The sequence below is a fragment of the Heterocephalus glaber genome, unplaced genomic scaffold, assembly GCF_053883595.1.
Source record: "Heterocephalus glaber isolate CG9 unplaced genomic scaffold, H.glaber_assembly_v1.0 deba00001666, whole genome shotgun sequence".
Taxonomy (NCBI): domain Eukaryota; kingdom Metazoa; phylum Chordata; class Mammalia; order Rodentia; family Bathyergidae; genus Heterocephalus; species Heterocephalus glaber.
The window spans coordinates 10,688,092-10,713,810 of NW_028258406.1; the positions used below are offsets into that span (position 1 = coordinate 10,688,092).

General features: G+C 41.4%; 1 protein-coding gene across 4 annotated transcripts in view; it reads right to left on the bottom strand.

Annotated features, from left to right (window-relative positions):
* Olfm4 (olfactomedin 4) overlaps positions 1-25,719 on the bottom strand; it is a 120,422-nt gene that overhangs the window by 34,393 nt on the left and 60,310 nt on the right. The window contains exons 1-4 of one of the 4 annotated variants that reach the window (XM_087197298.1): positions 24,899-24,930; positions 2,083-2,271; positions 603-696; positions 230-337 (exon numbers count right to left, since the gene is read on the bottom strand). The exons of 1 other annotated variant lie outside the window; for it this stretch is intronic. In XM_087197298.1, the coding sequence (XP_087053424.1) occupies positions 230-241 (12 nt within the window). In that variant the 5' untranslated portion in view covers positions 242-337; positions 603-696; positions 2,083-2,271; positions 24,899-24,930. Of the gene's footprint in view, positions 1-229; positions 338-602; positions 697-2,082; positions 2,272-24,898; positions 24,931-25,719 lie in introns of those variants that run through there. 2 more of the 4 variants (XM_087197297.1, XM_004844272.3) reach the window with 2 other exon arrangements.

Here is a 25,719-nt window from a genome sequence, read left to right on the forward strand (position 1 = left end):
AGCAAGCCTCAAAAGTGTTTGTAAGCCAGAGTGAGGAGCCAGGTTTCCTTAAGGAATTCTAAGCAGTGGTTCCTGACTGTCCCATTTTGTCAGCCCAACTACTCAAAGCCCCTCTGCCTCAGTGAGAAGGACTGAAGACCCTAGGCAGGGAAAATGAAAAGCTTTGGGCTCTCATCTGGCTGGCAGCAAAGCAAAGAACCCTGTCTCACAAGCCCCTTCCATTGCTTACCTGGCAAGACATAGGTGCATCTGAGCAGGAAGGGAGGAAAATACTATTGCTCAGCACATCAGCTGGAAGTCACACCAGGAGGTGAAGTGAGAGGACCAGGAACCAGCCCTGGGGAAGAAAAGGAAGAAGAGTGAATATCCAGAGGGGAAGTAGATGGCCAATGCCAGTGCTGTTCACCTGCCAGTCCCTGGCTGGGAGAAAGCAAGGCCCATCTCTGATGAGGAGGGACAGAGCAAATGTCAGCAGGGCCAGCAATCTAGGGGCATGGGGATGGAACATCCTTCCCCAGAATCCTCAGAAGGGATGTCTCCAGTGAGTCTGGGATGTACCCACATTTACTATGATATGAAAATAATATTTAAAATGGACAAACCTAGAAGGTTCAGCATGTTTATTCTGTGGCTTTCCACACTGTCTGGTTCACAGCAGGCCAAGAGCATCCTCGTCTGAGTCTCAGCTCAGCCATTCTATGAGGTAAGAAGAGCTTAGTGACAAAGTTACTATTTTTTTAAATTAATTTTATTGTTATGTTTTAGGTATACAATATAATGACATTCATCATTGGAAATTTGCACCTTTACATAATCTCTCTTGGTTCTTATTTTTTCCCCATTCCGCTGCCCTCCCTTCAACCCCTCCATCCCTCCCTATTTACAAAGACTTTGTTTCCATTTTTTCATTTTCTCCTATTAATTCCATTCCCTTCTTTCCTTTCCCCTAGCCCTCCCACTTCCTTCCCCTTTGCCCCTTTTCTTCCTATTTCATATTATCTATTATACCTTTTAGTCCTTATTTACACTTTCAGTTTCTCACACTAGAGAAACTATTCAGTATTTACACATGTGTGTCCTATTTATTTCACTTAAGAGTATCACCTCAATGTGCATCCATTTAGCTATAAATGTCTCTAATTTCTCATTTTTATGGCTGAGTAGTACTCCGTTTTATTTTTTAAAACCCCACATTTTCTTTATCCAGTCTCCAGTTGATGAATATTTGGGCTGCTTCCAAGTTTTAGCTATTACAAATTGTGCTGCTATGAACATGGGCACACATATATCACTGTGATATGATTCTTTTAATTCTTTGGGGAAGATACCCAGCAGGGGAATAGCTGGGTCAAATGGGACTTCCAGTCCCAGTTCTTTGAGGTATCTCCACACTGATTTCCACAGTGGTTGCACCAGTCTACACTCCCACCAGCAGTGGAGCAGGGTTCCTCTTTCCCCACAGCCCCACCAGCATTTGTTATTGGTTGATTTAACGATAGCAGCCATTCTTTCTGGAGTGAAGTGGAATGTCAGCGTTGTCTTCATTCACATCTCTCAAATGACCAGTGATGTTGAACATTTTTTCATATATTTATTTGGTATTTCTACTTCTTTATCTGAGAAATGTCTGTTCATTTCAGATGTCCATTTTTGGATTGGGTCTTTAAATTGGGGAGGTCTGATTTTTTTAAGTTCTTTATAGATTCTAGATAGTAGAACTTTGTCTGAGCAACAGCAGGTGAAGATTTTTTCCCACATTGTGGGTTGTCTCTTCACACTGTTGGTGTGGTTTCTCTTGCTGTGCAAAAGCTTTTTAATAAGGAGAGATCCCACTTGTTGATTGTTTGTGCTAGTTCACGAGCAACTGAGGTTTTGTTCATAAGATCTTTTCCTACACCAGTGTCTTCAAGAGTTCTACCTAACCTCTGTTCCAGCTGGTTCAGCGTTTCTGTTTTAATATTTAGATCTTTAATCCATTTTGATTTTAGTTTAGTGCATGGTGAGAGATATAGGTCTAGTTTTAATCCTTGGCAAGTTGAAACCCAATTTTTCCAGCACCATTTATTAAAGAGGCTATCTTACCTTCAGTGAGGGTGTTTGGCTCCTTTATTGAAGAAGAGATAGCTGAGTGTGTCTGCAGTTGTTTCTGCATCTTCTAATATATTCCACTGGTCCTCAGGTCAGTACCATGCTGTTTTTATCACAGTAGCTTTGTAGTATAGTTTCAAGTTGGCAATTGTGATGCCCTCTGCCATGTCTCTGTTAAGGTTACTATATTTGTAATGGACAGAGAAGGCAAGATTAGGACCCATTTCTCTGGGTTCTTTGTCTACCAGAATATAAATAGTCAATAACTGCTAATTGGCTTGATAGAGAAGGTTGGAATCTCTGTTCAACTCCATCAATATCTTCCTAGTTGTACCAACCCTGTGGCTTACTACCTCTGGGAATGGATGAGTTTATAATTTTAGTGCTATCCTTTTAAATGCAAATTTCTCTAGAAAAGTCTCAACCTTGGAATATTATCCATTAATAGATTACACAGGACATGGAAAAGGTTGATAACCAGGGCCCAGCATGAGGGCCGAGGAGGGCATAAAGGGCTCTGAGAGGGCCCAATAGCCCAATAGAAGGAGGCCCAAAGGCCCAATTTACCCTCTTCACCGAGCTTCCTGGAACCAGGCCTGAGGCAGTAAAGCAAACACTTACTGAGCACCTAACGTGTACCAAGCACTGTGTCTCACACTGTGGGAAATAACAAAAAAAGCAGAAAAAATGCCTCTGTCTTCTCAGAACTTAAAATCTACTTAGAAAGTGCATTCATTTCCATTGCTGCTAAACAAATTACCACAAAATTAGTAGTTTAGATCAACACAAATTTATTATCTTACTGTTCTGGAGGTCAGAAGTCTAAAACAGATCTCATCAGGCTAAAATCAAGGAGTTGTAAGGGCTTCATTCACTGCTGGAATCTTAAAGGAAGGATTATTTCCTTATCTTTTTCAATTTCAAGAGGGGGCTTGCATTCCTTGGCTTGGGGCTTTTCCATAAACTTCAGTGCCAGCCTAGCTGGGGGGACTTCCTCACATCACATCACTCTGACACTGACTCTTCTCTTTTCTTTCTACTTTTAAGAACCATTGTGATCACAATGGGTCCATGAAGATAACCCAGGATCATGTTCTCATCTCCAAGTGAGGTAATTAGCAATCTTAATTCCATCTCAGCCCTTCATTTCTCTTTGCATGTATTTCCATGTAATGAAATAATCCCATCTTACATGATACTCTACATAGACTCCACCAAAAGACTTTTTGATTTAATAACCAAATTCAGCCATGTATGGATACAAAGTCAACACTCAAAAATCAATAGCATTCCTGTACACAAATACAAATACACTGAAAGTGAAATTAGGGAAACCACATCTTTCACAATAGCACCCAAAAAATGAAATACTTAGGAATCAATCTAACAAAAAGTAAAAGATTTTTTACATTCAAAACTATAGTACTCTGAGAAAGGAGATCAAAGAGGATATCAGAATATGAAAAGACATCCCTTGCTCATGGGTAGGAAGAACCAACATAGTAAAAATGGCCATACTGCCAAAATTGTTATACAGATCTAATGAAATTTCAATCAAAATACCAATAGCATATCTTACAGAACTAGAGAGAACATTCCTAAAATTCATTTGGAACCAGAATAGGCCCAAAATAGCAAAAGCAATTCTGGGCAACAAAGGCAAGACAGGGGGTATCATAATCCCTGACCTGAAATTATACTGCAGAGCTACTGTAATAAAAATAGCATGGTCCTGGCAAAAAAAACCAAAAAAAAAAAAACCCAAGGACAATGGAACAGAAGATGCAGAAGGAACTCAAAACACACTCAACCACCTTATCTTTGACAAAGGAGTCAAACACCTTCACTGGAAGAAAAACAGCCTCTTTAATAAATGGCACTGGAAAAGCTGGCTTCCATATGCCAAAGACTAAAAATAAACCCATGTCTCTCACCGTGCACTAAACTAAAATCAAAATGGATCAAAAATCTAAATATTAAAAAGAAACACTAAATCTGCTGGAAGATAGAATAGGCAGAACTCTTGAAGACATAGGTATAGGCAAAGACTTTATGAACAAAACCCCAATCACATGGGAAATATCACAAGGAATCAACAACTGGGATCTCACCTTATTAAAAAGTTTTCACAGCAAAAGAAATCACCAACAGAGCAAAGAGATAACCAAAAGAGTAGGAAAAATAATTTGCCAGCTGTTCCTCAGACAAAAGACAAAGAACTGAAAAAAATCAAACCCTCCAAATTTAAAGTCCCAATTCAAAAATGGACATCTGAGATGAACATATTTCTCAGGTGAAAAAGTACAAAGAGCAAATAAATAATGAAAAAATGTTCAATATCACTGGTCATTCAAGAGAAGCAAATTAAAACAATGCTGAAATTTTATCTCACTCCAGAAAGAATGACTGCTATCAAGAAATCAACCAATAACAAATGCTGGCAGGGTTGTGGGGAAAAAGAAACCCTTCTCCACTGTCAGTGGGAGTGTAGACTGGTGCAACCACTGTGGAAATCTGTGTGGAGATTCCTCAAAAAACTAGGACTACAGGTTCCATTTGACTCAGCTATTCCCCTTCTCAGTATCTTCCCAAAAGAATTAAAAGTATCGTGCCAGTGATACATGTGCACCCATGTTTATACCAGCACAGTTTGTAATAGCTAAATCTTGGAAACAATACAAATGCCCACCAAACAATGAATGGATAAAGAAGTTGTGGTATTTTTATACAATGGAGTACTACTCAGATGAAAAGGATAAACTTGAGAAATTTATAGCTAAATGGATGTGTTTAGAGACCATACTCTTAAGTAAAATAAATTGGACACACATGTGTAAATATCACATTGTTTCTCTGGTGTGAGAAACTGAAAGTGTAAAAAAGGACTAAAATGTATAATAGATAATGTGAAATGGGAAGGGTTACTCAGTGGGAGGAGGGGAAAGGGAAAAGGGAAAAAACAAGAAAAGAAACAAAATAGAAATAAAACTTTTGTAAATAAGGAGGGCAATGAGAAAAAATAAGAATTAAGATATACCACGTACAGGTACAAATTCTATATGATGAATGTGATGATCATTATGTATATCTAAATTGTACCAATAAACTTAATTAAGAATAAAAATTTTTTAATTAAAAGAAATAAAATATTCCCATCTTCCAGAGAGATAGTCTCTCTCCTCTTCTCTCTCTCTCTCTCTCTCTCTCTCTCTCTCTCTCTCTCTCTCTCTGTTTTGGTTTTTTCATTTTGTTTTGTTTTTGGTGCCGGGGATTGAACTCAGGTCCTTGCGCTTGGGGGGCAGGCAGAGGAACCATCAAGCTAAATCCCCAACCCTTCTCTCTCTCTTTCTTTGGAGAGATATCATTACTGTGCTTATCACAGGAAGGTTAAGTATCCAGACAGACACAAAATTAACTCTAACACAATGTGAGAGGCAAATGAATCATAAGTATGGTGGAGTTCAGGCAGTAATGGTCACTCCTGCCAGGACCATTAGAAAGTCTTAGTGGGGCAATGTGCCATGTGTGTGATGTGGTCCCTCTCCCGTGTCCAGTGCTAAGCATTGTGTTTCACAGAGACAGCAGCCAGATGCAACAGGAGTGGAAAGAGCTGAGCTGTGACTGAGGGTGCCTGAGGAAACCACAGACTCTACTGGGATGAAGTACTGAGAAAGGGTCACAGAGGGCTTGGATGCCAAACACAGCAGTGGGGCGTCATCCCTGGACCTTGAGCATTGTTGAAGGTAGACACCAAAACTGTATGAGATGATGATTTCAGCGACTGTGGGGATGGAGAGCGGTGAGGCGTGGAGAACAGCCTTTGCAACGGTGCAAGCAGAGGTAGATGGAGCGAGTAAGTGTGGCGGTCTGGGACTGGAGAAGAAGGTAGAGTGCAGGCATCTTGCAGGCAGAACATAGGGGGCAGGCTAGAGAGAGTAGGGCAATAAGAGGGGGATACAATGACAGGAGGGAAATAGGGCATTCTAGGAGCAAGAGTCAAGGCATCAGCAGAATCCAGCAAGGAAGGAATGGTGTGGAAATGCAGGCTGGCCTGCGCTAGCTTCAGATTGGAGGTCTGCAAGGAACCAACAAAGGACAGAGCAATAAGGATACACCAGGGAACACCCTACTGAGGGTCTGGGAAGGAAAGAAGGCATCAGTAGGTAGAGGCAAATAAGGCTGTGAGCAGATGTCCCACAGCTTATGGCCTTATTAAGGTGCAAACACTTTATCAGAAGTGGTGACTTGTTATCAACCACAATACTTATCAGCTAGTGGACTATTAAACCCACCAGCTCACTGAGAACAAAGAGGCCCTGAGAGGTTGGGACAGATGGGTCAGATTGTCAGCCTGAGGCTCTGCCAAGGAGGGAAAGTTCAAATGAAGCCAAAGTGGGCACCGTTCCACCACAGGGCAAATCAGGAGTATTAGTCTCTCTTATCGCTGTTTCTTAAGAGGCTCCCAGAGAGGACAGCAAGGGACTGAAGCCAGCTGACTTAGCACTGAGCTGAGAAGGGCCCCCTCCCGGTTTCTCCAGAGCCTCAGTTGCACTTTTGCAACATTTCTTGGGCAACTGGTATGTCCACATCTGGCACAATGTCCCATGTGTAACAGATCAGCCACACCTGCTGTTTGCAAGGTTAGATGGAAGGGAGGGACAGGGCCATTCAGCATACTTCCCAGTGTGGCCTTTCTTCACATGGAACTACAATATGGCAAAAGAAAATATACTGTTATCCCATTATATACATTTTTTTAAATGGCAAGCTCATGTCTAGTGTAGGAGTCAGAACAGAGGGGACTCAGGGCTGGGGAAGGGTGATCCTCTGTTTCTCAGACTGGGGCTGGTAATGTGAGGAGACTCATAATGAATTTAGTGAAAATTTATCAAGCTGCACTCTTATGTCGGTGCATATACCTTATATTTCCATTAAAAAGTCTACTTTTTAAAAATGCTCTTAGAGGAGAGGGCCCTGTATTTCTAAGTGGAGGTCAGGAGAGTCAGGCCAGAAGAGAGGAAGGGATGCCAAAGGAGAAAGTAGCTTTAGCCATCCCACATGGACTATACTGGGCTTTACCCCAAGGGGAAAACCTAGCTGACAAAGAAAACCACAGATTGGCCTAACTCCCCAGGCATGGCCCGGTGAGAGGCACCTTGGAGACCACTGCCTGCTGTGTGAAGGCACTATGGACCCACAGTCAGCTGGATGATTTCTCTGTGAAGGCCAGTTTCATGTATCAACCTGGTTAGGCTTTGGTGCCAATTTGTTTGGTCAAACACAAATCTAGGTTCTGCTATATTCATATGTGTTTAATATTTACATGAGAAACCCAGAGTATAAATAAAGAACAAAATAAAAGGTAGATGATAGGAATTATGGAGCTAGATCTTCCTCAAAAGGAAAGGGGTCAAGAGATGGAGGGAGGAGTGAAGGAGGGAAAAGGGGTGAAAAAAGAATGAAGATGTGTCACGTACAGGTACCAACTCCACATAAGGAGTGTAAACATTATGTGCTGCAAACAGATACAAAACCAGAAGGGGGCCAAAAGATGGATAGAGTAGGGAGGGAGGGAAGAGTAAGGGCATGAAGAAAAGGGATTAAGATTCGCTGGGCTGGGGACTTAGCTCAGTGGCACCACCCCTGCCTTGAAAGCGCAAGGTCCTGAGTTCGATCCCTGGTACCAAAAAAAAAGATTCATTATATACATCATGCATTGTATGCATTATGTACCGATTTCCCACTAGAAATGTGAACATTATGCATTATGAACATGTGCTAATAAAAAATATCTCCAATCAGCTGACTTGAAGTCAAGCAGATGACATTCCATAATGTGAATGGGTTTCCCCAAACAGTTGAACGCCTCAAGAGCAGACTGAAGTTTCCCAAAAGGAAAGGAATTCGGCCTTCAGACAGCAATAACCAAATTTTGCCTGAAATTCCAACCTTTAGACTCAAGACCAGGACACCAATCTTACTAGAATTTCCTGCTTGTTCTACAGATTTTGAATTTGTTAGCCCCCAAAATCATATGAGGCAATTTCATATGTGTGTGTGTGTGTGTGTGTGTGTGTGCGTGCGCGTGCTGGTGTCTTGGTTCACAAACTTAATTTTTTCCATGATTCTGGTCAAAAACCAAATTGGACAAGAACCAAATCAAATTCAATGGTTAGGTTTAATATTAGCCTTTTGGGTCACATGCACATCCTTACTGGTTCTCTTTTGCTGGAGAACTCTGAGTAACACAATTTCCAAAATGATGTTTTTCCAGACCCCAAAGCATTTTCCTCAGGCCTCCACTGAGAGCAGGCAACGTGAGGACAGCATTTCAGCTTTTGAACTGAAGCCTGAAGTAAGGGGCTCCTCTTAATATGGAAAGAAATAGGATTTCATCTGTTTAATGGTTGAATAGTTTCATTGTGAATATATAACACATTTTCTATATCCACTCATCAGCTAATGGGGATCTCCTGGCATTTTTAGTTGTCACAATCCCTGGCTGTCCAAATGCACATGCACTGTGTCATAGTCAGGCAGGTCTACCACTCTCTGCCTCCTACAACCCTTTGCTGAAAAATGACCACCCCTCTTCCTTGGCCCACTCCCCCAAAGAGGCTGGCTTCATGATGTCAGTCTCAGTATCTAAATGCTGGCTTTGTCCTCCTCACTCTCTTCTTGGCTAATGTCGCCAGGCACGTGCTAACACAGACAGAAAAAGGGGAAGTACTAGGAGAAAGAAATATTGTTAGAATCCTGCACATTTCCAGGTTTTCCTGCTAGCAATCCTTGCTTGCCTGTTTTCAGAGTCCCCAGAAACTACAGATCAACATCCACGTTCCTGAAGTTGTATCCAAAGCTACCTAAACTCTCTGACCCAGTTCGATACAGCACAGGGAGTGGACAAAACAAACAGGAATGGTTGCAAGCGCTTTAATCTCCTTGATACACTGAAATATTGTTGAAATGTTTTATCTTTCATTGCACACAAAAGAGATTAAAAAACCATGATAAATGGTGTGCTCTCTGGGAGGGAATGCCATATATAGGGCAATACATAATTTCCTGCTTCTGGTACCATTCAGGATAATTGTCCTGGTAACATGAAAACAGGAGGGATATTAATTTAAGATTAAAGCACAATTATAAGCTCTGTCATACTGTTAATTTCTTTTAAATGTTCTTCTGAATAATTCCACCTTTGCAAGATGAAATAATCACACAATTAAAAACTGCGTTAAATAAATGAATGACTAATTAATGAATAAAAAGAATTCTGAAAATACAATAGGTCATGCAAATTCTAAACAATAATTTTAACAGATCTTAATTCTTCAGATCTCTGAAGGAACAGTGTTTAGGTGCAGATAGATAACATCTCCCTCTGAATTTAGACCTGGAAGGGCTGTGTTCTTTCTTCATACACTGCCCAAGGTAGTTAGTTCTCCATACTGGTACTGCAGGCAGCCAAGCTGCCTCAGAGCCAGGTGTAACTAAACAACTAAACACCATTCTACTCTCCAACCTTAACCCCTCTGCCTCCCTATAATGCCTGAAATTCTACATTTTCCTTTGTTCTCTAGTCAGAAATTCGGACAGGATGACTCTACTATTGATTAGGAATTTCATCAGAAAATGGAAATTTTCTTTAGGAAAATATTCCTGCAAAAAGTAAAGGTTGATTGCTCATTGACACACTGATATGAACCCCCTTAATCCAACTGCTTTTCTCCCAACACATCATGAAGCTGGCCCTCTTTGGAGGAGTGGGCCAAGGGAGAAGGGTGGACATTTTTCAGCAGAGTAATAGGAGGAGGGAATGGTAGACCTGCCTGGCTGTGACCCAGTGCATGGGCATTTGAACAGCCAGGGAAGGTGACAACTACAGATGCCAGGAGATGCCCATTAGTCAATGACTCCATACAGAAAATATGTGGAACACTATCCAGCCATTAAAAGGATGAAATCCTCTCATTTGTGACAACAGGATAAAACTGGAGATCATTGTGCAGTGAGATGAGCCAGGCACAGAAAGAGGTACTGCATGATCTCATTCATATGTGGCATATGTAAGATTACCTTATAGAACTTGAGAATAGAATGGTGATTACCAGAGGCTGGGGAAAGCAGGAGAGGGAAATGTTGATCAGTGGTTATTAAGCTACAGTTAGAGAGCAGCAAGTATTTCTGGTGTGCAGTTTTATAGTAGGGTAACAATATATAACAACTATGTATGGTTCATCTCAAAAAGCTAGAAGAAAGGATTTTGAATGTGTTAATCATGAAGAAAAACTAAATGTTTGAGGAGGTAGATATGTTAGCCTGATTTAAACATTATATGAATATACATGTATGGACATATCATTTGATACTTCAAAATGTTTATAATTTTTATGTTTTTAATCTATCAGTGTGATGGTAAAGGTAGATTGCCAACTTGAGTGGCTTGGGAGCTGTGCAGAGGATTAGTAAAGCACACTGCTAGGCATGCCTGGGTGGATCATGGAGGTGTGATCTTGGGATCTATTTCTGGTCCTTTGCCCCTTTCTTTCTGGTGCCGTTCCCCTATTCTGCTTGCCATGAACTAAGCAGCTTTCCTCCACCACACCCTTCTGCCATGAGATGCCCCTGCCTTGGAGCCAGCCAACCATGGAATGAATCCTCTAAAATAATGAGCCAAATAAAGCTCCCCAATTTTAAGTTGTGGGTATCAGCTCTTTTGTCCACCAATGGCTGACTAATACAATCAGTTAAAATTTTAATTGAATTAAGGAACCTAAAATACTCTATAATGAATATCCATTACACATCCAAAAGAGGGCTAAGACTAAGAATGAGTCATATGGATGAGGAAGAAAGGAAAGAAACTCTCATCTAAGGTTGCTTTCCATGTGCCAAATGAAAGCCAATACAGCTGAGGAAAGTAAGACTCTTAAAAAGCTATTGATAACTCAAAACCACACAATAATGTGGTAAAGGCAAGAGAAAAAATCAAAACAATTGTTATCTGACCCCATATATTCTTACAACCACACCTCACTTCCTCAAACCAATCATGAGTCAGATATGATTGTCCTCGGTTTTAAGATGAGAAAATAAAATCCTTCAGAGATTAAAGAGGCCGAATGAGTCAGTAGTTTCAAGTACAAAAACATCAGGCACATTCGGAAAGTGTGAACTGTCTGGCCCCTTGTATTGAGTGGTGGCATGGCGGGAGATGAGGCAGAAACGCTGTAGGTGAGATTGTGGAGACCAGGAAAAACCACTAATGCTGCCTACAGAACATAAGAGTCATACTTAGCTCCTCACCTCCAGACAATAACAGGACATTCTGACCTTGAACTAAGTCAAGCCTGAGAAAGAATCCAAGCCACACCTGAAAGCATTGTTTTCACTTCAAACCAAATTGTTCTAACAGGCATTGATAAGAGCTGCAATTAACAGTTCTGTTATCAGGGGAAAATTAGCAACAGAAAACCCTGCAGTTACTAAGATTTTTACTTAAGTCTGGGGGAGGATTAAGAGATAACTCACTTCTGCAGGTGTCAGGAAAGGAGATTGCTGAGTGTAGGAAAATGCCTGGGACTCGCACCCAAGGAAGATTCCTGTGAGGCTGACAGCAGGTGTCATAGAGCGCCATTTTGCCTGGGACATCCTGTGGGAGGTCTCCCAGGCCAGGAGCCTGCTGAAAGCCAGCCTGAGAGCCACCAGGCTGAGCCTTCTCCCCCAGCTATCACACCACCAGCACGCAGGACCCTCAGAGCTCTCCTGCAGCCTCCTTTGCTCCATTTGGTTCTCCCAGTCGTAGCTCTTTCCCAGCTCCCCTGTTCCTTTGACGTCCTTTCCTCCTGAGGATTCCACCTGCCAAGCTTGCTAGACCCCCTGGGGTTAGGGGAGGAGTCCCAGTAAGAGCCCTTCTTTTTCCTCAATCCCCAGCCCCTCCTGTCCCTTCCTGTGTCCATCTCCCTGTCCCTTCACCTTTCTAGAGCTAATCTGATAAACCCACAGTCTCCATTACCCCTCACTTTCAGCACTGGTGCCTTGCAGAGGGTTGGAGCACTGTCGATCCCTCTCCATATGTTAACTTTTCCCTATGTCCAGGCACACAGGCGCCAGGTATACAATGGGGAAGAAGAAAGCATAACCTTGGTCCTTCCAATCTTCCCTTACATTGTAAGTGCCTTGGAAAGAGGGTCCATGTTACACTAATCTATTTAATTCCATTGTCTAGAAAGGTGCCTAATCCGCAGTGGTCACATATCAGTATTGAAGATAAGGGGTAGATAATTTCAGCCTACAGAAGTTTTTGATTACTGTTTTAAAGGGTTTGTTATTAATGGCCAAAAGAGAATCAATAGGTTTTCTCTTGTAGACAGTATATTTGCATCTTCATAAAACCACAATCCCATAAAACTCACTCTGAATTTACTCCTCCTTAAACCTTCCTCATTAGGATTTCAGCTGCTGGAATCCAAAAAGAAAGGCACCGTATTTGAAGGAGAAGCCCCTCCAACCACACTATGTTAGTAGCTTTTTACTCTAAGCATAAAAAGTAGGCCTGTTGTCCTACTCACTAAATGATGGCTAGGAGAGTAACCTGTACTACATGTCTCAGGGATCTAAAACTTATAGGCCAAAGTCAAATTTAACCCATAGATGTTTTGCGAGGCTCCACGTTATTTTATAAAATTTGAATTTTACAAAGTGCAAATTTCAGTTAGTTGTAGCTGTAATCAACAGACATGTTACTTGCCTATTCCTAAACCAGGAGGCTTTTACCATTTTTATTCCATGATAATATATAACAATTTAAAAGTAATTTCATGTCTGTGATAACCAGCATGGGCTACATAGGGAAATATTATTGTCCCCTTTTGGTAATTGAGGAATCTGAAGCTCAAGGAAGAGGTGAATGACTTTTCTTCTTTTTGTTCATTGATTTCTGTGGTCCACCTGGGTTTTGCTGTCAATCAGTATAGTGGGGTTTCCACATCTAGGTCAATGGCAATCACCAGTGACTGCTTCTGAAGCAGTGATGACCACCAGGGTCCTGACTCCCTCAAAGGTCATTAACCTGGTCTGCACCCATTCCTCAAGGTCCCAGAGGTAGAGTCTCAAGAGTTCCATGACCCTTTAACATGACATACAATGTTGTGTGGGTGTGAATGCCTATACATTCTGGGTAAGTATAGCTTACCATCTATAGCTTCCATCAGCTCCACACAGAATATGTAACAGCAGTGTGAAGTGACCACCAGTTCGGCAGTTGTTTCCTAGAGACCTCTGTCCTGATCATAATGGACAAAACCTTCTGGCAGTGCCCAAGAGGGCCACTAGAGGTTTATAATTAAATAAATAAAAGAATCTTTGCTTGCCAGTAATCTCCTGCATCCTCTATATGGGAGGTGGGAAAGAGAAGGGTCTCATTGGTCCTTAGAAGTGACCTAGCTGGAAGTGAGCACAGGTCTTTTTGAAACTATCTGCCACAGACAGCAACATGAAATACTGCCCATGGACAGAGGAAGGAAGATGCAGCGTCAGCAAAATCTATCAAAACCAACAGAAAGTTAAGGTACTGAAAGTTTCCTAAAGATGATGTGAGGGGAAAACCTAGAAGGCAAAAATGACTACATAATCCAACAGCCCTCAGGAAGGCAGCCACATGGGTCCTTCCTCCTTGCTGAAACTCCCGCCACCTTACCCCTTTCCTCACTCTCAGAATCTTCATGATCCAGCAGCCTTTCCTCGACAGTGATGTCGAAGAAACATAACCTGGTTCTACTAAAGTCTTAAAGGACTGGTGGGACTCAGTAATGTCTTCCATTAATTTTTCTGTGGGCTTTGTGTTTTATGGGAATGAAACCCCAAGTCAAAAAGGATGAATCTCTACTTGTACAATTTCTAACATCAATTCACCAGTGAATGAAAGCAAGATGTCTGTGTTGATTTTGAGAAAATATCTTCATGAGCAGGAAAAAGACAAGTCAAATACGGAAGGCCAGGATTTTAAGTTATCTTACATATTGGGCTTCTTCTAAGTTTTCCATTTAAATTAAGATTCCTTGCCTTTTAAAGGAAAGGTGGTAAAAACCATCATTTTAAATATTTCTAAGATAAGATCTTTTAGTATTTAAATATATAAAATTAATATGATTCCTGGCTTTATGTAGTGGCAGTATCATAACCTATGAGATTTATCTGAGGCACAATTATTACTAATTTTAAAAATTCTATGATTCCAAAGCTTAGATCTCATGTACAAACCCATCCACAAGTCTGGCCAAAATGTCTAGGTGCTCAAGACACATCCTGGAAGAACTAACTTCAGGGTTCACATCCCCTCACTGACCAACCCCACCCAACTCTGGGGTCAGCTTTCCAAAGCCCTTGTATTCACCTTTCTGTTAATGGCACCATTATCCATCTAGTAGCTCAAACCAAAACCCCCGGAGTCTCCTTGAACCCTTCTCTTTCCTTAGCCCTCATATTCCTCCCATTAACAAATCCCATGGTTCTACCTCCAAAGCATATCTAGAACCTGACTCTTTCCCCCACCTTCTGGCCACCTGCCTGGACAGCCATTACCACCCCTGTTCTTGACCATGGAGAAGCTTCCTAGCTGATTTCCCTGCTTCAGCTTGGTCCCCTTTCCCAACAGGCAAAAGGATGCTTTTAAATTATAAAGGAATCTCATAGGGATAAGAGAAATAAGTCTTAATGGATTCTGCCATCAGCTCCTTTACTTCTCCATCTTTGTCTCCTACCCAAATTCTGATTTATTTCCTTTATTCTACTATCTGATGTTTTCCATTCATTTATTCAGAAAATACTTATTGGACTCCTAATATCAGGTGATCAAGACCCCATCTAAGTCTTGAGAATGCAGTAATGAACAAAAACATTTTTTAAACAAGGAAACAAACCAAACCTGTCCTGTAGATCTTACATTCTGGTTTATACAAAAAGAGGAACTTATTTGTTTATTGACTGTCCTTCCTCCTAAAATGTAAGCTCCTTGGGAACAGAAACATTGATTTTTCTGATCACAACTATAGCCATTGTACTTAGGACCATGACTAATTTTTGATTCCCAATAAATATTATTTAGTGAATAAATGAAAGTGAGTTTGAGTCCAGACTAGCTTTGCACACTGTTAACTATGGATATCTGGCTGGGGATTTAGCTCAGTGGTTCCACTGCCTGCCTTGCAACTGTAAGGACCCAAGTTCAATCCCTGGTACCCCCAAAAAATAAAAAAAAGAATGGACATCTGTTTACACTCCACTCTGGAAGGGAACTCAAGAGATGATATCTCCCACCTGGTCTTCACCACACACCTAGGGCAACCCCAACCCCATTTCTGACCTTAGACAACCAGCCTGGATAAAAAGGAAAGTTGACTTTTCTAAATCAAGGGTCCCAATCTATCCCTCTACCTCTAGGAGGCCAGGTAGAAGCTCCCATCTCAGGACATCTGGCTACCTGGGTCTTCATGAACCTCATTCCATCCTCAGCAACTGCTGAGACAAGAAGCCTCGGAGGGGCCCCAGCCCACTCTGGCCTGTGCAATTCTGCTCTTCCCTTCCAGTGTGTTCATGAAGTAAGCTAATTAAATTGATTGCTGTTTCTATCATCAAATCCCACTACCACCACACCCTGTATCCCTTTCACTCTGGAGAATGGAAGGTACCCCTTCCACATTCCCATTAATGACAGGAGGTCCCCATTGACTGAGTGGGTGAAAGAGGCTAACTTTGGAAGTAATGTTCAGCCCCTTCCTCAGCCAGAGCTTAAAACACTTCATAGGGAATGTCTAATTAATCTTCACCTAGTCCCTAAGAGGAAAAAAATATTATCCTCTTTTAACAGCAGAAAAAAAAAAGAGAGAGAATCAGTATGTTCAGCATATTGCTCCACAGAGTGGATCTGGTCCAAACTACCCTGGGAAGCTGCAGAATAGGAGGAAACAGGAAACAGAAATCTAAAGACCCCTCTCACTGTGATGGGACAAGGTGTCAAAGAAATCCCATGTTGTGTAGCTCTTCTGACTCTTCCTTCTCTCTGTGTCCTTGGGAAACACCAGCATGCTTTCTTTGAGATGTAACAAGCTTTCATTCTGAAAGATTCTTTTTATCTCCCTGGGAAGTTGGGATACCTGGAGACTATGTTTCAAAATACATATATTGACAACCAATTACACAGTTCTCCTTTCATAGAGCTGCTCCTTTGTCAGATCACTCTCCAGTCCCAGCTATGCTCTGCTCAGATCTCTCTCTCTCTCCCTCCCTCCCTCCCTCTCTCTCTCTCTCCTCTCTCCCTTCCTCCTTTCTCTCTCTTTCTTTCTCTGCTTCTCAGCAGCTCACTTCCCCGTGTCCTAGGAAGAGATGACTGAGCCTGGGAGGAGGCAGAAGGGAGAGCATATCAGGAAGGTGGGGAGAACAAGTGCCTCAGGAAAACGATTACAACAGAAAGGTGATATATGGAGACACTTGTTTCCCTGTCTGTGCCTCTTCCAGCTACATCAAGTTTCTTCTCAGTGCCCTGCAGGGAACAGCCCAGAATCATTTTGAGTCTGCCCTCCCAGTGTACTGTGCTCTAGATGTGGCAGGTCAAAGAACTTTTCCCGGTGTGGTCACAAGCATCAGGAGCTTAATGTGATGGTTTGACAAGAGATAGTTTAATCTCGCCTTCTGGAAACACAATAGTCTAACTAAGATATTCCTGACCTAGACTTCAGAAATATACCAGCTCCCTAAAACTATAGCAAAATTATACAAAGTATAAATAGGTACATTGTTAAAGGAGTCACTGTTTTTATCTGATTTTCATAAGGTTGTATCCTTCAAAAATATTGAGAATTATCTATACAAAGGAATAACTTCAAGAAGGAAGTTACAAACAATCTGACCAGAGAATTAGAAAATTGAAGGAGAAGTGAAGACAAGCTGGTCCTTTTGCTTCTCCTTAATACTAACAACTGGCATGTATGGGAATCTTCTCAGGCGCCAGAAACTGTTTTAGGCATTCTCCGTTTATAAAGTCATTTAATCTTTAAAGCAATCTTATAAAGTGCAACTATTCTTCAGCCCATTCTACAGATGATGAAACTGAGGCGCCAATATTCACTGCAAGTAAAAAACAGACCTGGATTTGGAATAAGGCAGCCTGGCTGTGGAGTCTGTGCTCTCTATTACCGCACCATGGCTGTCCAGCTGCCTGCTCCACAGTTACAGGCTCCTCCTAGTGGCAACATTGTTTGTTACCCAGGCAACATTGAAGATGAGCCTCCAGATGCAAAACCAAACCCTATATACTCCCTGCACCAGGAGAGACAACGGTTTTGGCCAATCATTTCCCAGAAACTATATGCTTGGGGTGTTCTATTATAAGGAAGTGCCTAGTAAGCACCATGGTGCTGTTTAAGAATGTGAATTAGGATGACAACTATGGTCTACATTTTTCCTGATAAAGTATTTTTTTTAAAATCCCCAGTACTACAGGACATTTCCACTTGAACCAATCTTTTTGTTTTATTTACTCTTGACCACATTTTTCAGTTACTCCTCACAAAGTTAATTTAAATGTATGAATTCTGACATCCCTGATTAGAAGGACTGGAGACATAAAACTCCCACAACTAGAACATCTGGCCTCACAGCAGCACAGATGGGTGTGCCATACATTCAATGGGTTTTGTTTTTTTCCAGTACTTTGATCAAATATTTTGTCAGTGCCAATGGTGACATTGTTGCATTTCTCCCAGTGTGGTTGCACTTAGTTTCCAATTCAAAATGTCCAAACGACTGAATGAGGACTCAACAGTAATTATTCAAATAAAAATCCTCTTCATTTGATTGAAAGCCTTTTTCACAAGATCTCAAATCTTCATAGACATAGAAAATACACCTTCAATCCAATTTGATACATGTAGTCTTCCAGAGTTAAAAACAAAACAAAACACATAACAAAACTGGGCTGAAAAAGATCAGACTAGAAGGACAAAATTGAATTAGTCCTGCAACTCACCTCAGTATTAAATCTATTTAAGATGGCGTTTAGCAGCCTTCTTAATTATTTGTTCATTCATTCATTCAACAAAAATTTCCTGAGCACTTCCTATGTGCCAGGAACCATCCTCAATTCTTGGTCTGCTTCCATAAATATAACAGGCAGATTCCAGCCCTTGCAAATCAGACAGGATCATAAAGAAATCAGAAAATAAACCTAAAAAAATCATAAATTAGCACATTAGACAGTAGGTTAACAAGTAAATGCTCTGGGAAAAGCAGAGTGGGTTAAGGCAATCAAGAGAACTGGGAGGTTGGGGAGTTACAGTTTTAAAATGGATGATCAGAGGGGACTTCATGAAGAACGGCAGAGTGAGCAAAAATGTGAAGCTGGTAAAGGCTAATTGGGTATCCAGGAGAACAGGGATGCAGGCAGAAGCACTAAGGTGGAAGGAGTATACCTCTGCTGCTGCCTTTGAGAAACGGTGAGACTGAATGAACAGCCAGGGGTGTGGTGGTAAGGGATGAGATCAGAGGGTGAGGTAGATGGGAAGGTCCTGGCCTCCTCCACATGAGATAGGAAGCCACCAGCAGGTGGGAAGTAGTATGAGGCAGGATCTGACTACTCTATTAAGAGCAGTCCCTTTCTGGCTTCTCTGTGAAGACCGCAATGTATGGGGAAAGGGTCAGGGGCACCAAGGCAGAATTAGGAGCCAAAGTAGGAAGCCCAATCAGAACACCAGTGAAGCCACTTGGGCAGAGAGAGCAGTGGCTAAAGTGGAGAAGTAGCTGTGGAGATGGTCACATGCAGCTGATTTTTGAAAATAATTTTTAAAGTACAGCCTATGGAATTTCCTGATGGATTAGATCTGGGACACAGCAGAAAGAGAAGAGTCTAGGATGACTGAGGTGTTTGGCCCAAGCATTGTGGTACTGAAGATAACCAGTTCTTCAGTTCTCTAAATGAAGCATCAAGGGGAGCCGTGGAAGGCAGGGACAGGCTTGGCTTATAACAGAGATGGGGGCTATGCAGTGACCAAGTGAGGCCCCAGGCCATGCACTGCCTGCAGCTCCACCCCGAAAAGGCAGGATGGGTCACTATTTCCTCTGCCCCTTTCCCAGACACCCTAGACTTCAAGGGCAGTGTGCACATCTAGATTCAGTATTTCTTTTCTTTTTTTTTTTCTTTTATGGTGGCATTTGTCTTCATTTTTATTCTTTAAGCTTCTAGGGGCGCTTGGAGCCCTGATCTTGTGGGACTGATGAGCAAATGTGCTGTTCATATTTTTAGAGATATGGATTCCATTCTGATTCTATTCCCCTTCAACTTTCAAATATGGGTTAAACAGAAATTTCATGGCTTAAGAAAATGTCACGGATTTTTCTGAACATATCTGTAAAACGGTTTGGTAGGTGACATACTAGTTACAATCTAACCCAGGCCCAGAAGTTCATATTTGTTCCTTTTAGAAAAGGCACCTCATTAAATCATTGTCTAGTCCGTAACTGGCTTTATTGGGACATAAATTCATTTCACTAAACCAATAAATGTTAATTCTTCACCCTGGAGATTCTAGTCGGTCTGGTTCTACCCTGCTCAAGCTCCTGAGGCGGCCATCAATTACTCATGTTTGAGTTTATATGTCATTATGGAATCACTTTAGTTAGAACTAACTGGAAGTGAAAGGACAATAAAGCTAAGCCTCAGTCCAAAGAGAATATACCGAAGAGGGCATTCACCTGCACCCCATTATTCTTTTCTATAAATTAAAATATCCTGGCATTCTGCAGCAGCAATCCATTATATTTAGATTCCCTGCAAAAGCCAGGGCAGGCGAGTGGAGGATACTAATGAAGGCAGCTGGAGGGTCTGGGGAAGAGAACGAGCTGGGACTCAGAAGGTTTGGGTTGGAGACCTGCTTTGCAATAACTAAGTGTGACTTTCAGCCAATTCCTTAATGTCACGGAAACTCAGGCTCATCTGCAAATCGAGCTCCACAATACCAATTTCATAAACAGGGAGGAGAGTAAGAAGCAAGAGACCTGGGCTGGAAGAAGAAGGACACACTCTCTCTCTCTCTCTCTCTGTCTCCTACCCTCCCTCTCCCTTCCCTCTCTCCTCACCTCTTCCTCTCTATTATTGACCTAGCTGCTAGGGCCAACTGCTTGCCCCATTACCCTCCCATTGCAGTCTTAAGCAAGTGATTTAACCTCTTTGAGCTCTAATTTCCCCGTTTGAAAAATAGGGCTGATCATATCCATCTTCCATTTCACCCTCTCAAGGTATACTGATAGGAATCATCTCTGTAAAGTTCTTAACATCTAACTGGAAACAGGGTCAATTTTAGAAGACAGTAATACCACTGAAGCAGGATTCCATTTTTAAAAACAAAGGCATTATCTTCTCAACCAAATGTTCTTTCCTAAGATGGAAGGTTTCTCTTTAAAGCTGTCAGCTCTTTTTTCCCTTCAGAAAGAAAATGGCTTCCTCCCTAGAACCATATATAACTTCAGAAGCAAGGGGGAAAAAGCAGAGTTGGCAAAAAGTAGAGGTGAACTGAATGGCTATACATCCCATTCAGGATAAACTGCCCTTGGTGTAAAACAGTCAGTAACATTTTACAAGGAAAAAGTGCGAATAAATGACTGCAGTCCCAGGACGGTGCTCCTGATGGCTTTTTATAAACCATGCACGCTGCCTGGACGCCGCTGTGCCTCTCCTCCCACTCCGGAGAGGGGACGTGATCAGGACTTCAAGCCAGCTGTGCCAGCAGCACCAGCGGGTCCAGCCAGCCCTCCCTCCATCTGCAGGCCAGAAAGCCTCGTGTCAGCACCAGCTCCTGTCCTGGGACTGAGAATGTTCTAGGCCCAGACTTAGACCTGAAAAGTGCAGTCAGCCTTTATGCCGGGCCCCAAGCCAGGCACCACATGAGGGAGAGGCTGCAGAGCAAAATGGAACTGGCCTGGGCCTGCAGTCACACTGGGAGATCCAGTCTATTGTTCAGTATGACCTTGAACCATTTCCTCCTTCTAAAAATGGAGATTTCTAAAACTTACCATATAGGTTTTGGGAAGATAAATTAGTACGGCATTGTGAATAAACAACACAAAATTGATATTCAATATACTTTTATCTTTTTCCAGGAGTTACTGAGTGGGGTTAGCTCACCTGTCCTTCCTAGAATAGTGCCAAGTAAAGAGGGATTTGTAAACAGGCAAACTGAGACACAAAGTGAATGGCTCAATAGCTGCTCATCTCTGATTACATGTTTATCCACTGTACAAATATTGGCCTCTTTACCTAATTAAAGATCCAAGACCCAGAAAGTGAGTACATTGGTTAAACACTTGCCCAAATCTGTTGAGAGATCTCGGTCAGGGCTGTTTGTTTCCAGTTTAACACTCTTTGCATTACCCTAGGGCCTTAGAGATCATTTTTATTTCACAGATAAGGAAACTAAAGCCCCCCAAAAGTGAATGACTTAAACAAAAGAACTTGCAAATTTTCAGAGTACCATAATATATTTTGGTGTCCTATGAGCTCATAGCCCATAGATCTTTAATTGGCTGCTGAAAGCCTGCTATGTACCTGATATAGTCCCCACTCTCTAGGAGTTTACACCAAGTGAGGAGAAAAACTCCACAGGCAAGGACACCTGAGTGGCAAGGGCTACCACAGAGATAAGCCCAGATGGCAGGGACCAGGTGGATAGGACAATTAATCTAGCCCTGGATGACTGGGATTACTTCTGCAAGGAAGGTGGTTCTAAGTAAAGGCTGGTTAGGAGCTAGTCAAACAAAAATAAAGGAGCAAGCTGTCCAGGGAGTAGAAATACGGTGTCAATAGTCAGAGTTTTTTAAAGAGTGTGGCTTATTAAGAAAATTGAAGCATGAAGGGAACACACTGGAAAACAGAATGCAAAGGTAAACCAGCTAACAAAGGCCCTGTTACCAGCATCAAGAGTTTGAACTCATTGCTGTTGGAGGCAGTTGCTTCTTGGAACTGTTAGGCATGCTTGTGCCTGGAAGGGTAATACCAGTATTACCCAGAAATGGTAATGTCTTTGTCTTGTAGAGTACATGTCTGGTTTCACATCAAACTCTAATTCCCACGAACATTCAATAGAAAGAAGTAATCGGACATTGCACAATGTATTTTGATGTTACTAAACTATTTGAGTAGTCCTCCATGCTTTCCCTTCAAACAAGATGAAGAAACACAGTTCTATTCTGTGAATATATAAATAGCTGGCTAGACATGGATTCAAGGAGCTGGTTGAAGAGCTGATGTCTTACAGGAATTTTCTAGTATCATGCCACAGAACTCTCTTTCTGGTCCATTTCTGATGGGCATATTCAAAAGCTCTGAGGGAGAAATGGAAGGCTAGCTTATCAGTAGTGAATAATCAAGTACTTCTGAAAGAACAAGCTTTAAAACATCAATAAAGTCATGTAAAGTTACAAATGTAAACTCCTGCATATAGCTGAAAGAGTTTAATGCTATATGTGGAAAATTTAATTGGTAATAGTTTGTGTAGGGGGAAAAAAGTATTTTTGTCAACTGAGTGACATGATTGCTAAACAAAACAAAAAATGACTGATGCAATTCTCTGTTAGAAATAGGAAAAAGATTGAACAAATGAATAGAATATGGCTCCTATTTCCAGGCTAGCGAGAGTGAAGGGTGCTGGGGAAGGTCCCAGTAAGAGTCATGAAGCAGTGTTTCTTTGTGGCACCAACTTGCCCCTGCCCAACCCTCTTGGGAAGATGTGTACCTCTTGGGAATGTGCTATGGGAACTGCTGTGACATCTCCTGAATCTGCACTTTTTTAATTAATTAAGTTTATTGCTACATTTTGGATATACATAATGATCACTTTCATCATGCAGAATTTGTTCCTGTACATATATATCTTAATTCTTCTGAATCTCCACTTTTAATCCCAGTAATAAAGCTGAGAAAACAGCTTAAGTTACAGCACTCAGTGACTTAGAGAAACTATAGGTTCAACCCTTTCCTGAGAGTCCATTATCCTTCAAAATGGTGTTCATCAACATTTTTCCCCCTAGGACAATTCTCTTCCAGTGGCCTCTTGATTTCACATGCAAATGGGCCAAATGAATCTGTAGTCCACCCTCCTCCCTGATCTTGTGAGTGCTCAGAGTGTGAACTCGAGAACTCACCCTGCACATATGGCCTCTCTGCATTAAGCCTCTGCCAAGATCAAGAGATCCTAACCCAGGTGTAGCTTGTGATGATCAAACCGTATTCTCTGGACACAGTGCTGTAAGCATTAAAACTGAAATATTTACAGACAATGGCGAAGTAGGTTCCTGAAATAGTATGATAGGAGAAACGACTGAAGGATCTGAACAATTTGTCTTGCAGAAAGATTAATGCAGATATAGTATTTGTCTTCAAACATCTAAGTGGTTGTCCCATAAGAAGAAAAAATAACAACCATATTTTGTGAAGCTCAAACACAAATAACTAGGTTTAAAATGTGTAAAATGAAATAAAATGTATTTTGGTTCTTGGTAAGGCAGAGCTTCCTAACAATTAAAGCTACCCATAAATGAAATGAGCTGCCTGGGAAAGTAATGATTTCCCAAGCACTGGAGTTGTTCCCAGCATATTCCTGGAGGCCTGAGAGCAGGAGCATTGCAGAAAATACTCCTGCTTTGGTGAGAAGTTGGACCAGAAGTTGGGTTCTTTCCAAGTCCAAGGTTCTGTAAGCAGCTGAATCTTTATTTAGATGGCTGAAGTGCTTTCTGGCTCCCAGGTAAGCACACAGGTCCCTGAGTATCAAAAGACAGGCACAAAAACACAGGGAACTCGACTTGTCATCTAGGCTATCCTCCTGATTTTATTACATGAAATGGATGAGACTCTAGAAATTACATTATTTCCCTAGATAAACTATTCTACTTTATATCCCTTATCAAAAAGATTTCTGTTTTCTTCCTCCTAAATCTCTAGGCCTAACTCTTAAGCCTATTCCTTCTGGCTTTGTGCTCAGCACATATGAAGAACAATCAATCATAGCCCTCATTATACCAATTCACACAACTAAAAAAGGATTTCATAAGGCTTCTCTTCTCCAAACTGAGAAATTCCAGTTCATTTCCTGCTCTTCTTAAATGTTCTTTTTAATGATTTCTTCCCCAAGTTCCTTTAAAAGTTCTCTAAAACTAAAAATAGAACTCATAATGACTCTATTATCTATACCAGTGTTTCCCAAATGTGTTCCATTGAACATTAATTAATAATTATTGTTTTTAAGTGCTCTCTGACCAAATAAATGTAAAACATTTCAGACTAAGTAGGGTTAATCAGACTCCTCAGAGCCCTCAATTTGTTTTATGAATCTCCTAGACCATGACAGAGTATGCAGCATCTCCCAAACTTAATAACAGAGCAATCTCTTTCAGAGCATGTCCAAGGCATAATGTTTCACAAAACACCATTTTGGAAGCACCCTAACAAAGTTCAAAACCTAAACCCACCCCACAGAGCTCTGTACACTCAAAGCCTCTTCCAACCATGTAATCATGTCTCCCGCTGCTTCCCTATAGAAAATCTCTTTCCTACCCAGGCTATAGTCAGGATCTCACCTTCCTTCTACCATTCAGGGTAGCCTTTCTCTCACTAACAAGGCAGGGGCTCTTCAAACTTCAATACCAGCCAGGCATGAAATGGTGTCATTGAGCAATTATGAGAGATGGAAGTGACTACAATCTCCACAACAACAATACCTTCAAGTGAAAGATGAGATAACTAAGAATAGGAAAGTTGGCTTACCAAAGTCACACAGCCAGGCAGGGCAATTGTTAGGACTGAGACTTCACATTTGGGGCTCTTTATGAAATACCAATTGGTTAATCTGCAAGCCAAGAATTCACTAAGACAACATATCTCTAGGTCTCCTGAATAGACTATGTTCAAAGTCTACTTTTTAAAAAATCTCACCTTATACTCTGACAGATTTGGGAACCTCCATATTATATAACACTGTCTCCCAAAGCAACATCACATGTACAGACCAATCTGGCACCCACTGCCAATTTATTGAGTACTTTAAGCGAGTCAGCTTATTTGAGTGTCTTTTTCTCTATCAGCAGAATGAATTGGTTGGATCAATTAACTTCTAAGATCCCTTCTAGCAATTTGATTCTGCCATTTCTAAGTGCTACCTTAGCTATACTCAACATTTACCCATGTGTTCCAGCTGACACTCTTCTCTCCAGCTTCTGAGTATTTGTATAACTGATATGAGGACCAAGTTATAATGTATTATATAGTTCACCGTCTTAGAGCAATATTTGTGCAGCATCTCCAGTGTGGCAGGTGTTCTACAAATGTTTTCCTGATGCCTGAAACAGTCCTGAAGGTGTTAATATCTGTATTTTTATATAAAGAGACTAGGTGTCTATAATGTGAAATAACATTTCCATTTCCAAGGTCATATTACTTTTAAGCTGTAGAGTTGGATTTCTAACACAGGTTGGTCTGATTTTAGATGCTGTGCTCTGTCCACCATGCCATGCTGCTTGTGAATGTGAGTCATGTTTCCTCATTAAAGGTGAAAGTTGTCCTTATCATGTATCCCCTACAACACTAGC